This window comes from Myotis nattereri, assembly GCF_964212035.1.
Source record: "Myotis nattereri genome assembly, chromosome: 1".
NCBI lineage: Eukaryota > Metazoa > Chordata > Mammalia > Chiroptera > Vespertilionidae > Myotis > Myotis nattereri.
In genome coordinates, this window is record NC_138075.1 from 177,617,227 (window position 1) to 177,631,637 (window position 14,411).

At 37.1% G+C, this 14,411-nt stretch overlaps 1 protein-coding gene across 4 annotated transcripts in view; it reads left to right on the top strand.

The window, feature by feature from the left end:
• The first annotated feature begins 357 nt into the window (after positions 1-357).
• The window catches only part of HNRNPD (heterogeneous nuclear ribonucleoprotein D), a 16,982-nt gene continuing 2,928 nt past the window's right edge, over positions 358-14,411 (top strand). The window contains exons 1-5 of one of the 4 annotated variants that reach the window (XM_081095389.1): positions 358-728; positions 2,530-2,586; positions 11,407-11,575; positions 12,220-12,381; positions 13,447-13,575. In XM_081095389.1, coding sequence (XP_080951515.1) covers positions 490-728; positions 2,530-2,586; positions 11,407-11,575; positions 12,220-12,381; positions 13,447-13,575 — 756 coding nt within the window. In that variant the 5' untranslated portion in view covers positions 358-489. The remainder of the gene's footprint in view (positions 729-2,529; positions 2,587-11,406; positions 11,576-12,219; positions 12,382-13,446; positions 13,576-14,411) is intronic. The other 3 variants (XM_081095387.1, XM_081095390.1, XM_081095388.1) reach the window with 3 other exon arrangements.

Here is a 14,411-nt window from a genome sequence, read left to right on the forward strand (position 1 = left end):
TTTTAAAGGCCCCACGCTGTGCGGCGCGGCGCGGCGCAAGCCAGAAGGTATAAAAGGGAGCGAGAAGGCGGGACCGAGGAGGAAGGGGAAAAAAAAAAAAAATAGCTGACGAGGGGGCGGGGGAGGTGCAAAGGGCGCGCTCGCGCGTCACGTGACCGGGACGCGCCGTTCTTCCGTCGGCCATTTTAGGTGGTCCGCGGCGGCGCCATTAAAGCGAGGAGGAGGCAAGCGCGGCCGCCGCTGCTGCCGATTCTTTTTTAGTGCCGCGGCCGAGAGCGGGAGTGCGCGCCGCGCGAGAGCAGGAGGCGAGGCGGGCAGGCCAGATAGAGGCGCAGGAGCCTTCGCAGCCGCGCGCGCCTTCGCTGCCTTGTTGTGTGCTTCGCGCGGTACGGCGGGCGCGCGGCAGCGGCGGGGATTACTTTGCTGCTAGTTTCGGTTCGCGGCGGCGGCGGCGGGTGTCGTCTCTTCGGCGGCGGAGGCAGTAGCACGATGTCGGAGGAGCAGTTCGGCGGCGACGGCGCGGCGGCGGCGGCGGCGGCAACGGCGGCGGTAGGCGGCTCGGCGGGCGAGCAGGAGGGAGCCATGGTGGCGGCGGCGCCAGGGGCATCGGCGGCGGCGGGAAGCGGCGCTGGGACCGGGGGCGGCACCGCGGCCGGAGGCACCGAAGGGAGCAGCGCCGAGTCGGAGGGGGCGAAGATCGATGCCAGTAAGAACGAGGAGGATGAAGGGTGAGTAAGGGGCGGCCCGGGATAGCCAGGCCCAACTCTCCCCCCTCCCCCTTCCCGCTCCCCGCCATTAGGCCTCGCTCCCGCTCTCCGCTCGCCCTCCGGGTCCCCCTGCAGCCGCCTGGCGCTGTGCCCCTCTTCTCGCCGCGGGGATCCCCGGGGGCGCTCACTGCCTTCGCCCCGTGCCGCCCGCCGCCCCCTCCCCCATCACACACGTTTCCACCTTTAGCCATCACCACGCTGCTCCGCGGCCCGCCCTTATTCCCTCCCTTGCCCTGCGTCTCCTCCCACCGACTTAGCCGCCAGGATTTTTTCCCGCCTGTCGAGGGCACCTTCCCCCCCCTCGCCCCCGTCTTGACTGCTCCCCGTTTCTGAAGTCCAGGGCGTAAAAAATGCAGACAGAGACCAAGCCTTTATGCAACTAAGGTTTATTTGGGGCGACTCGCTCCAGCATCCCGAGACGATGCGATTGTTTTACAAAGTACGTGCTTTGGGGAACGTGTAGGCTTCCACCTGTGCTCCCGTTTCGGCTTCAGGCCGACTTTTATTTACTTGTTTTTTAGTATTTTGAAGAAGTTTCGCCTCGATCTCTTCGCTGTTTTTTTACTGTACGCTATCGCACAGCGGCTTGCTTACCCTAGCCCCTATTTTTCAGCCTAGGGGACAGATTGGACGAGGCGAAAGTCCCCGAGTCGCCTCGCCTGTGGGTGCCTTGGTTCTGCCCCACGGGCTCCGGTCAGTTCCCGGTCGGCGGGGCCGGCCCTGGACGGAACTGTTCCGCCTCGGGCTGCGGGCTGCCCTGCCCCCACCCGCCGCGCTGCACTCACCACGCACCCTTCTCTCGCTCTCAGCTGCTGGGTTCCCCCATGGTTCCTACGGATGGTGCTCTTACCCACTTTACTTTTTCTGTGCCATTTCCATTTTTTTTTTTTTTTACAAAATCCTTTTTTCCCCACCCGGGGCCCAGGATCCTTTTTTTGGTCTCTCTCGATTTCTCCTTCCTGCTCTTACCCACTGTTACAGGAGGCCCACCAGCCTTTTAAAAAATGAACAAATCCTGTCTTATGCTATGGCATAACTTTTTTGTTTTGCAGGTTTTTAAATAGTAACTTGCTATCTCCCATTGGAAATGGTTGTGCACCTTACTTAAAGCTGCACTTAATATATATTAAAATGCAGCATTTGGGAGTGGGAGTTAGCAGGAGGGACTAAATAGGGGTTCTTGGTTGGGTTTTCTTAACTCCTGTTACTACCGATCTTGGGTTAAGCTTCCAATCCTTTTTGTAGTGTGTGTGTGAGAACTTATTTCATTATAACAAGGGGAAAAGTGTTGGAAGGTAAAAGCAGTTGGGAAAGAGCGCAAGATTTGGAGGGAGGAGAGAGAAGCACTTTGGAGTACAGGATTTAATCTAAGCCCAGACAGACTTGTCCGGCCGTTTGCTGACTGCTGACTGGGAGACGAGGTGGGATAGGAAACTAGCTTTTCTTAATTAATCTTGAATAATGTATAGCTTAATTTAAGAAAGGGTTATGTTAAATATTTGGAAACTTAAGCCTTACTATTTTGGTTTTTGTTTTCTGAATTCTGTTATTTGGGCAGAGGTACCAAAATGAGTAATTGTATAACTTGCTGTTTGGGGCAGGCTTCCTGTTAACCTTGATTTTTCAAATCACAAAGTAGCTGCCTTTGTAGTTATCTACTGTTGAACTGAAGTGTAAATTAATTAAAGTTTTTAACCCTAACAATGTCAAAAACTAAAACTAGAATTTTGATTGGTTGCTGTACCGGTTGTTAATTCCCTAGCCATTCAAACTCCTCCCCACGACACTCTGAAGCAGCGACGACACAGCGGGAAGAATGGTAAAACTTTTACATTTTATTTCTGTATTATAAAGGTTTCAGTAGTCATAACTTGGAGAGGCTGTGTTTTGGTTTGTTGCCCATTGACTCCCCAGGAAATTCTAGACATTAGTACAGTAGGATATCTTGTACCTGGGATATAAAACCTTTTTAGGTATCATGAGTGATCTTTGGGCAAAACTGATGCTATTACATGGTTTTTGTTCTGTGGTAATGCATGTAATTGTGGTTTGGCCAATTAAAGCTTAATATAATTAGTAATGATTTTTTTTTAATCTGGGCAAGAAAAAACAACAAATTTCTAATTTTATTTTTGTTTTTAAGAAAAAGATAATTTTGGAATTATAAGTTTAGTGCTAAATGTGAAGGTTACTTGATATAAAATCTTGTGTTTAAAATGTCTTGCATGTTAAATACTGAAATATTCTGGAGATGTCAAAAGTAAAATAATTTTAAAAGTAGCATTGTGTATATATATATATGCAAAACTGTATTTTATCACCAAACCTATTTATTTACAAATATACCTTTAAGAATTGATATATACTATTCAAAGGTGGGCTGATGTGGCTTTCCACTAAAGGTCTTAAATTAGATTTTTTTATTTTGAGTGATTTGGCTGGAATGTTAATTACAGTTGGTTGACATGTTCACAGTTGCATGACTTCTCTTTGGAAGGCTAGTAGATTGACTTTTTTATATTATTCCTTTTCTCTAAAGCTCAGTCTTTCTTTAGGATTATATTAGAGTTTTCCAGGAGTTTTTTTATCCACCACTACTGGAGCATGGAGGGCCAGTAATAGATAGCTGACTTATATGTACAAATTACATTCTACAAAGAGCCCAGTAGGGATAACATTTAACTTGAGCTTTTCTTGTTACTGTATTCTCATCCACGGAAATCTGTCCAGTTTTATATTGGAGATAAAGCAGATTGGAAGCAGCAGTAGTCTAAAGGGAAAAGCAAAAGAAGAAACTGGGGTCACAGTTGGACATAAAAAATAAAAATGTTTCTGATGAAAATTATACTCATACTGATACTTTACTGCTAATAGTGACACACTAAGATTAAAGGATAACTGTACTTGGTTTTTCTACTCCATTATATATTTCCAAATCTTGTGTAAGCAATTATTTTCAGTAATTTGTAAGGACCATAAACTTAGGTTATTGTTTTACTCTTGTAAGAATTCTACTTGCCTTGCTACCCAATAGTATAACTTCACAAGTTTTTTGAGTGACCTCTCAGGAAAAATTGGCAGTTAAATATTTATAGTTTAATGAAAGTTTTAGATTCAGTCTGATTATTACCTATTGAAAATAGGAGGTGCACTTTAAGCAAATTTACATTTAACAAATAATGCTTTTCATTTTTAAAGTCTTAATATTTGACCTTTAAAATTATTTCCCACCCAGCCTCATCCTATCAATATAATACTGTTTTACTTTTTGAACAAAAAAAACCCCTCAAGACCATTAAACAACTTTTTTGTGTCTGTGCACTTGCCACCCTATCCTTTTTCCTTGTCTTCCTGTTTGAGGGACATTGGACAGCAATTTCATAATAGTCTCAATAGTGAGGATAAGACTGCTTACTAGATGTAAAATCATGTAAATTTAATTTCTTAAACACATTTCTGCATGTATTTCTTTTTGCAGTTCTAACTTGGGAATAAAGTGATTACAGTTTCATACTAAAATATTTTTAAAATCATTGTGTTGTAGACTTAAAAGTTTTCTCAAAATCTGAATATAAGACTAAACAGCTGTTTTGAGGAGGGCATGCCTATTACATACCTCGAATAGATGTTTCCACAGTTTACTATGGGCTTTTGGAGTAATTTTCATAATAAAATGCCTTCCTGAATTCACTTCATTTTAATCTTTCCAACTTTAATATCTTAATTTTTATTAAGAAGCTTTTGCATTGGAGTTTCCTCTTTGGGTATGGACTCATGTTCTCTACAGGGCTGCAGTTCCGTTAAGATAGATGCTCGAAAATTAGTGTCTGGCAAAATGGACATGCCATGTAGCAAAGCAATTTTTAAATTCTCATGCTCAGTGGAAAACTATAATTAGCTTTTAGACACTTTTACAAAATAGGTACATTGACTGGTTTGCATTGGATTGGGCAGGAAGCAAAATAGTTCTATTCAGTTATAGCAATACTTTTCTAATAATAGGATGTTTGATCTAATTACTAGTGTATAAACTCTAGTGTGATTAGTGTGTTTGGAAATATAGGTTCTCTCCTTTTAATTTTTAAGAAATGGGACTATACGTTTTTGTTTTAAATATTTGAGATCATAATATACGCTGGTACTTTGGGGCATTCTGAACACTATTTGCTATGTAAAACAATTTTAGAACAGTCTCATGCCAACTTTACTGGCCTTTGAGTCAGTAAACTTGAGACCCTGAGTAGATGGGGTTTGAATTATAGCATTCTTTGGAACCTTTGACAGGTTTCCAGTGTTTAAATTGTAGCAATTGATGTCCCCAAATCTTGAGGTAATGAACATATAAGACACTATAAAAATCACCTGACCTTTTGGGTTTGGAATTAGAGAATATCATTGAAGTTTTTCGGTGCTCATTTTTGAGATAAATATACTTGCCTTAGCCTGTTTTTCCTCAAGTCGTGTGACATCTATAAACTAGTTGTTTATTCACTGTGTAGTTTTAATATTGCCTGAGTATTCTGTCATGTAAGGCTGCCCTAATATAAGAAAGTCTTTTCTACTGTGATTTATGACCAACATGTAGGATGGTTCATTTTAGTCTTCAAGTGATACATGCCATACTTGGAAACATTTAAAAAGGAACTTCTTTCCTATTCTACTTAAAGCTGTGCACCTCAGAGGTGTGCAAGTTCACAAATGGAGTGAAACATAACTTTTGTTAGTTCAAAGTTTTATTTCACTTTAGTTCTGCTTCAACATTTTAGTAGATAGGGCACTGAACTGGATGCTGGAAGCGTGGGATCTGTTTCTCTTACTTCACTTCCAACAGTGTGGTCTCAGGTAATATAACATGTTTGTTACTTGGTTTGCTGATCTATGTGTTGGAGACAACTGCTCACCACAGGAAGATTGACTACATAGCTTGCTTTCAGTTTGTGTGTATTTGTCCTGTGTCTTAATAGTAGATACTGCCAGTGATTTACTCCTGTGGAGTAAAGGTAAGCATGTTTTAGTTTCTGGAGTATTATATTGTGCATTGGAGCTAGATATTTAAGACGGGTGGGGTGGGAAGACTTATGGGCAGTGTTTGGCCAATAGTTAGGGTGATAGTTTAAAGTATTGGGTCATGTTCTGTAAATTCCTGCTTACCTAGACTTGAAACTATCACAACGCCCAAAAAACTAGGAAAATCCCCCTGTAGCCCTTTGAAAAAGGTGAAAACTATTAGCAAGTAATAAGAAAGCAACCAACAATGTCATGGGATGAATCTTCTATAATTTTTCCCTTATACTATTACAAAGTTAAAGAATCGCAGGATTCTTAAATTTCATCAGTAAAGATAAAAATCATTTTCTGAGTTTAGTGTTGATATTTAAATTGATTTCCAATGCATATTGTTATAGAATAGTGAATGTAGTAATCTCAGTTAACCAGAACCTTAGCCTCTAGGTTAAGGAAACCCTATTCCTTAACCCCTAGGTAGATGGGACTTACAAAACTTGAGAGTTTATTTGAAAAGTAAAAATACAAGATGTCATTCCTGTCTTGGAATGAAATGAAGAAAAAGGGGAGATTTGAGGTTAAACATTTAAAGTTTATTTAAAACCTGTCATGTTTAGTTTATTAGCTATTATGTTTTCAACTTAGTTTTCTTTTGTCATTTCAGTTCATTCTAAAGTATAAAGTAATGACATTTAATTATATACTAAGCTAGAAAAATCAATGTTTTATAATGACTTGCTAAAAGTTTGTAAACTATTTCTAAAGGTATGTTTTACACAGAATCTAAAATGATTAATGTGATACTATTTAGTTGAAAAAAGTAAACCCATCCCTTCCATTATAGGTAACTGGTGGCTTTAAAATCTATAATTTCTAAGGGGGAAAAAAGTGTTGGTGAGATTTCATTATACTTAATTTAAGATTTTAAAGGAATAACTACAGTGATAAAATACCAAGAAATTTATTTAAATAAAGGTTAGTGGTATGCTTGAGTAACTTTTTGAAAGGTGACAGTGATTGGCTAGTCAAATACTTGAAATGTAAATCACATTTACATTTTGTTGTATTTTTTAAACTGTCAGAACTTGTTATGAAACCACGAACGAAGATCGTGATTTGTTCGGAAGTGTTTGAGAGTTATAGAATTGGGGGGGGGGGGGGGGGCGGGTTCCCTACTCCAAAATTGAAAGTCTAATGATGCTTATAATTTTACCTTGAATAAGATATTTCACACTAAAGACTTGTTAGGGGAAGTAACTTGAAATAAAATACTGTTGGTTTTGGAATGTTAAACCTAATGACCTCAAAAGTACAGAGAAAAAGTTCCTTAGATGGGAAAAAAATAGAAGTATTATATCAGAGCATTTCCCACCAACCAGCTCTGCTCCATATGTATTGCCTTTTATATTTTGAAATTATTCCTTACTAACATTAACTGGTGTAGAGTACAGACTGGTGTTTATGTAGAGACACAGTAGTCATAAGATGATTTTTGGAATTAAACTTTTAGTCTTAGACAACCTGATTTTCACTCTACATACATTTTTTTACATGGGATATTTAAAAATTTCTGCGTTAAGTCTGAAAATAATCTTAGGATCCATTATATAAAATTCATCCTGACCTTTCCTCTTAATGTTGGAAATGTCATATAGTTTATGCAGATTTAAGTTATGCCATTGAATACATGAAAAAGTTGCTTTGTTAAATTATATTTAGATATTTAGATTGTGCTCTACCTCTTCTAAATAATAACTTATTTTCATTGAGCATCAGACTATGTTCTGTGCCCTTTTAGTATGCTAATTTAAGGTAGGCTCTTAGTCTTTTGTTTTGTTTTCTTTTATAGATGTGGAAACAATCATGGAATTTTTTTCCCCTTTTGGGGTCACAGTTAGTAAGTGGTGGAGGTAGGATTTTGGTTTACTGCCTCTAAATTTATTTTCTCTAAAAAGTATATCCTACAAAGCAGCCTAAATTTCTAAAAGACACTGGATAAGTCATTTGCACTCAATTATATAAATTTTGCCTGTCATTTCCTGTAATATGGGGTAAAATCAGTATCAGTAAAAGTAGAGACTTCAATTGTTGAGTGGGTGTTCTAAATTGAATAGTATATTGCCTTTGGGGTGCTAAATACCTTATAGGTAGAATTCAAAAACTAAATGGTTAATAAATTACTGTAGGTGAAGTCCTACATTTTAATTGGGGTTGTTGATTTACTTTTAAAACTAAAGATCAAATTTTAAACTGTATTCAGCATTAGGAGCCCATTTTTGTTGCTACTTGAACAAATCTTGTGATGTAGTTATAACTTGGCTGCTTAGGATTTTTCTGACGTTCTATCTGTACTTCATTGTAAAGTGTTTGCACATCTCTGCAGGAGTGACAGCATCTTGGAAGTCAGTCTTTGTATTCAAGGCAGCAGAGGTAATCTGGATGGACAATAGGTATTGTGCTTTAAGCAAGATACAATAATATAAAACATAGAAACTTTAAATTGGTATCATCTTATACCATCTCAATTTGAGGGAGAGCATGTCAGAGTGCTGATGTTCTAGAGAGGCAAAATAAGTTCCCATTTATCCAGAATTCAGATAACACTTTACTGTACCATACTGTCATGTTTTGGTGTACCTATTGAATAAAAGATGGAATGTATTTATATTTAATATGTTCCATTTAGTACAGATCGAATGGACTTGGTACAGTTTGTGTTCATTGTAGTATATTTACTTGTCTGGTAATCTGTTATGCAGCAACCATACTTAGAGCAGAAGAAAAAGTGATTTTTGGCCTACCAAATGGAAATACATTTGCCTCAGAAGAGTCACTAAAACTCTTACTCAGACTACTGTATACTTTGCATAAAATTTGGAAAGTTTGAATTTCACCTACCTATCCTACCAAAATGGGTGGTGGAAGGCCTTTTAGAACAGCAACTGGTGATTAACCTGGCAAAAATGGAAGTAACGTCTTAAAATTGCTAAGACATGGGATGTACTAAGTGTGTTAATAAATAGCTCTAATTTATAGTAGCATGATATATTCGGGATGACTGACCCGAACAGTGTCAAATTATGATTACGCTGCTTAATTAAGGCAGAAGGGTGATATGTTGTAGATGAAAATATTTTATTCCAAATAATTGAATGCTAAAGAACAGTTGGAGAGAGATTTGGGAAGGCTGGCAGTGCCTTAAGGAAGGTGGAATATTTGGCTTTTGTTCTTTAAAGGTGTTGGAAAGCTGAAGTTTTCTACATGTTTTGCTCTAAATACTTTGAGAAATAGTAATCTTAATATGTATAAATTACAGTTGGCCAGAATATTTTATATTCTGAAAAATGGAATTTGATGGATTAGGAAGGATAGCATCTTCAGTGACCTTTTCAGTTCTGAGGTAGACACAGTTAACGACTTCTCTACCAAAGACTATTAAAGGTGGGAAGTTTCTTTGGAGAGCACTTTTATAGGGCTAGTTAATGAATTAGTATGCTTATCTAATATTTAAGAAAACTGACTTCCTATGCTGTAAAAAAGACATTCGGGGCTTGTGAGTAATAATAGAACATGCCTCATTCTTGGTGTTAGAATTTATTTCTTTGCGATTGTTTTTTCTTAGTTTAAGGTAATCCAATATAAACATTGCCTTGGTAAAATAAAATTAAAACTAGTTTTGTCTCAAATACAAAAGCCTTATTTTAAAAAGCTAAAGTTGAAAGGCAAGAAAATTCTGTGTCTGGTCTGTTAGATATTTAGAGGCTGAAATAATTTCAAACCTAAATTATTGGTAAAAACTAATATTTACAGAATTGATAATTTAAAATTTAAATTTCAGCTTGAAGCTGTTTCTGTTCTGGAACTTGTAATGGATAAATGAGCAAGAGGTCATTGCTTCACTAGTCAGTTTTCTCATCTTTAAAAAGAGTTACGTCCTAACCTTGAAAGTGTAAATGTTGGTAATGAATTTTCATCTATGAAGGAAGTTCTCTGGATCTTTAGGTTAAAAAATAAGGTGTTTAAGGCAGCTTAAGTGACTAGGATTGGATATTACAAGGTGTATTACTTGAATGAAAGAAAATGTAATTGAAAATACCTCAACTCCCTCCCTCCCCCCATTGAATTAGCAATAAATGTTAATACCTATACAACATGGATGCTTTGGTTATGTTCATTTGATTATAAAATACAAAAAAAGGGTTAATAAAGGTTACTTTAAGCGTGGAAATTTTATCAGAGAAAATGCAGAAAGTTAAGCGTATAAAGGGCCCAACTCTAGAAACATGTACAAGTTGAAAACCTGGCCTGAAGTGGGAAGCACAATGTATGCCTTAGTAAGACTTCTTTTTCATTAAAAGTTAACTTTGTTATTAGAAGTAAAAAAAGTTCATGGGTAAAATAGTAAGATCAGTAACACCTCAGTTAATCTGGCATCTTTAGGGAGAAGCAGAAGCAAGATCTTATTCTAGGGATAAAATTGGCTTCTTGTTGCAAGAATTGGCTTTAGTGGTAATATTTTAAAACCCACAAGGTGTTGATATTTTCTGCTTTAATTTCTTTCCACAGCTGGAAGTTAGTACCACATCCCCATCCCTACCCCGACCCACCCCAGTTATAAAGATGATAAATCGGTGAGCAAGGATGATTTTATTCCCTGATGAAATTATTAGCCCTCACATAACAAATTCTGACAGTTTACCCTTAAAATAAAAATCTCCAGTCCTGTCTCTTTAAAGGGTAGAAGGTATGTCATATGATAGTTCTTTTGTGGAGGGGGACATAGGGCACAGATCTAAAAAGGATCACAGAGTTGCTAGATCTGAGCTTTATGGCCTTTTGCTGTTTACAAAAAGATAAATTTTTTAGTAATATATATTTTTGTTCTTAAAGTGTCTTAGTGGTTTCTGTTTACCACCAGTCACTTTTAGCATTTTAACGGTTTACATATTTTATTGCTGGTTAACTGAGGTTCTACTGTAAATAACTCATCTAGGTTAATTAGTGGATTGTGCTTCAATGGATAATTCTTTTTGTTCACTGAATTGTTCAAATGATCACTTTTGTCTTTATTAAGGACTTCAGATGAAAAAACTTGGTTAACAACTTAATTGTGATGTGAGATTTAGAATTTTCCATTGTATGTGCTAAGAGTTTTGTTAATGAGAACTATTAAGTAGAAAAGAAGTTCAGCATAGACACGCTGTCACTGATCAGTGGGGAATAAATAGCCTTTTTATACGTATAATGAAGGTTTGGAAGGGAAATTTGAAGCTAAAATTCTGTATTTTGCTGTTACCAACATTTAACTTGTAATTTAAGAAAGACTTAATGTACAGGTTTTTTTTACTTTGGGGAGACATTATCTTTGCTAAGTCAAAAAACTTAATCTGCTGCTTGCTCACTATATTGTAATTATGCAGGCGCAGCAGTGATAAAGCAAAACTTTCCAAAACTGGAATAGGGTGTTCTTGATATGTGGTTATGTAGGAAGAATGACATTTTCACATACTGCCCAGCAAATTGGTGCAGTCTGAAAAAGGAGATTATTGATGTCGATACTTAGGGCAAAGTTTGTTTTTGTTTTTTTTTTTGGTTTTTTTTTTTAGCATTTTAATATTGCTTTTTGTCTTTACAGGAAAATGTTTATAGGAGGCCTTAGCTGGGACACTACAAAGAAAGATCTGAAGGACTACTTCTCCAAATTTGGTGAAGTTGTAGACTGCACTCTGAAGTTAGATCCTATCACAGGGCGATCAAGGGGTTTTGGCTTTGTGCTGTTTAAAGAGTCGGAGAGTGTAGATAAGGTAGTGTGTTATGTGTTCTGATTAATTAATAATTAAAAATGTTGATAGCTTGATAAAATTAATTTGCCCATTTGTGATCTTCCCTTTTGCAATAATATGAAGAGATACAATTCTCGCCATTACATTTAATGAAGAGTTAGATTCAATAATTGTTTACTGCAACAACTATAGTTCTGATAAAAAATTTAAAAATATGCCCAAGTATTAAAATAATTTATTGAATACGTGTATTCTGTGTGCCAGGCTCTACTAAATTAAAATTAACTTTAAAAATATTGAGACTTAAAGATGACTAATAAAAAGGATGCACTGGGACAAGTTTATAGAAGTACAGTTCTTTTTTTTGAAATTTGCTAGGCAAGAAACTTAACTGAGTCATTTTGACTTGGACTACGGAGAAGAGGCAATCATTTCTCTATTGCTGATAGTTAGACATGATGTTTTGTAGTTATTGATTTTGGTCTTCCATCCTGGTTCTTACCTTTATGTTTAAATACTACAATTTGACAGTTTAATCATGAGCCAGTCAACATATACCTAGCATTAGCTGTATTAATTTAACTATAATTATATTTAGATAAGTTAATATTAGTCTCTGAACTTAAGATATACATATTTAAAATAAAAAACTTCAATTTCCTTAGGTCATGGATCAGAAAGAACATAAATTGAATGGGAAGGTGATTGATCCTAAAAGGGCCAAAGCCATGAAAACAAAAGAGCCTGTTAAAAAAATTTTTGTTGGTGGCCTTTCTCCAGATACACCTGAAGAGAAAATAAGGGAGTACTTTGGTGGTTTTGGTGAGGTATGTGATATTTTGACCCAGTTTTCTTTCCAGATTAGTGGAATATAATTGTCACATAAAGAGTTTTTCAAAGTTTTAAACAGAGTATGCAATTATTTTTGCAATGATATTGTGAATTATTAGCAGATCTTTAAAGGTTGGATGATTGCATTTTTCCATTTATTGAACTATATGCATAGCACTGCTGTGCATGGTAAAAAAAGATGAAATAGACATTCTTATCTCATAGAGTTTACTATGTTAATAGAAAAAATAAAACAACATGAAGAAATCCAGATTGGATTACCTGAGAGAAGGAAATGGTTCAGCTGAGATTAGGAAAAGAATGAATTAAGAATAGGGTTTGTTGTCTTTTAATTTAAGTACTTGTATATGTGCAAATTTTATTAGGCTAAGTATAGACAGTGAAATAGTGAGATAGAAGTTTCTTTTGTGGATTAATGATTTAAAGCTGAGAAATATATGACTTTGAGCTGCAAATATAGTTTGCAGATATAGCTCGCAGGCATCTTTTGCTTGATTTACAACTGAAGCATGTTTTGATAGTATTTAGAAGTGGAAATATTTCCCACAAAAATCTGAATATCTAGCTTTCTTAAATATTTATAAGAGTAAGCAACTTTGGAACTGCTTTCTTGTATGCAACAGCCATCTAAAGGGAGTAGAAGTTTCCACCTTTGGCAATCATATGTTCTTCAATTTTCAGTGGTCCTCAACACTATTTTCTCCCAAATGCGGTCTCTCTTATTCTGTTTTTCTTGAAATTGACTTTCCTTCTGCTTGTTCTTGATGGGCATTTGTGTTTGTGACCTTTGAATTAGATAGCAAATATTAGTTCCTGTGACGCTTGTTTTTATAAATATGTTTGAAGACATTTTAGGTAAGAGTGGATGTTCTAATTGGATGAATTCTTTTCAAAGATTAGAATTAATGGAGAGGGACACAGCATATTAGAGCCTGAGGGCCAAATACATGTTTTCTTTGTGCACTTATCCTCACTAAAGTTGTGCTCTTATTGTTAGTAACGTGCAAACTAAGGCATTAAAACTTATTTTTTTATGCCAGGTGGAATCCATAGAGCTCCCCATGGACAAATCCAATAAGAGGCGTGGATTCTGCTTTATTACCTTTAAGGAAGAGGAACCAGTGAAGAAGATAATGGAAAAGAAATACCACAATGTTGGACTTAGTAAAGTAAGTTAGCTTTCATTTAATTGCAGACTTATAAAACTAGCTTTTCTAAAAGTATAATCATACAGCTTTTTGTAAAGGCTTTCTTTGGCATGCTTGTGCTTTAAAGATGTTTCATTGGCTCCTTGTTTGTCACAGTCATTGATCAACTTTTTTTGCTTTGATTGGGGAGCAAGAGGGAAACTAATTTTTTTATTCCTCACCCAAGGATATTTTTCCATTGATTTTTAAAGAGAGGGAAAGACAGAGAAATATCTATGTGAGAGAAACACATTGATTGGTTGCCTCTTGCATGAGCCCTGACTAGGGCCCAGGGCCGGGGAGGAGCCTGCAACCCCAGGTATGTGTCCTTGACTGGAATCAACCCCGGGTCCTTTGGTCCTCAGGCTAAGGCGGGAACTAATTTTAAAAAAAATATATTGTTTATTGATTTTTAGAGAGAGGAAGGGAGAGGGTGAAAAAGACAGAAGCATTGATATGAGAATGAAATATCGATCGGCAGCCTCCTGCATGGCTCCAACCAGGGATGGAGCCCGCAACCTCAGGCATGTGTCCTGACTGGGAATCAAACTGGCCACCTTTCAGATGATACCCAACCAACTGAGACAAACTGGCCAGGATGAAACATTTTTTTTTTTTTTTGAGTGAATTTTTGTCTAGGCTTTACCAAAATACATTTTTTAAAAAGTAGGATGTAGTAATGTATTTTCAGCAAATACTTTTTGATATCAGAAGTAATTATTTTTTTAAGTGCTAATGGTTTTAGTTGGTAAACAGATTAGCCAGCTGTATTTTAGACAGTATTGGCCATCCTGAATTCAAAACAATATTATTTTTTG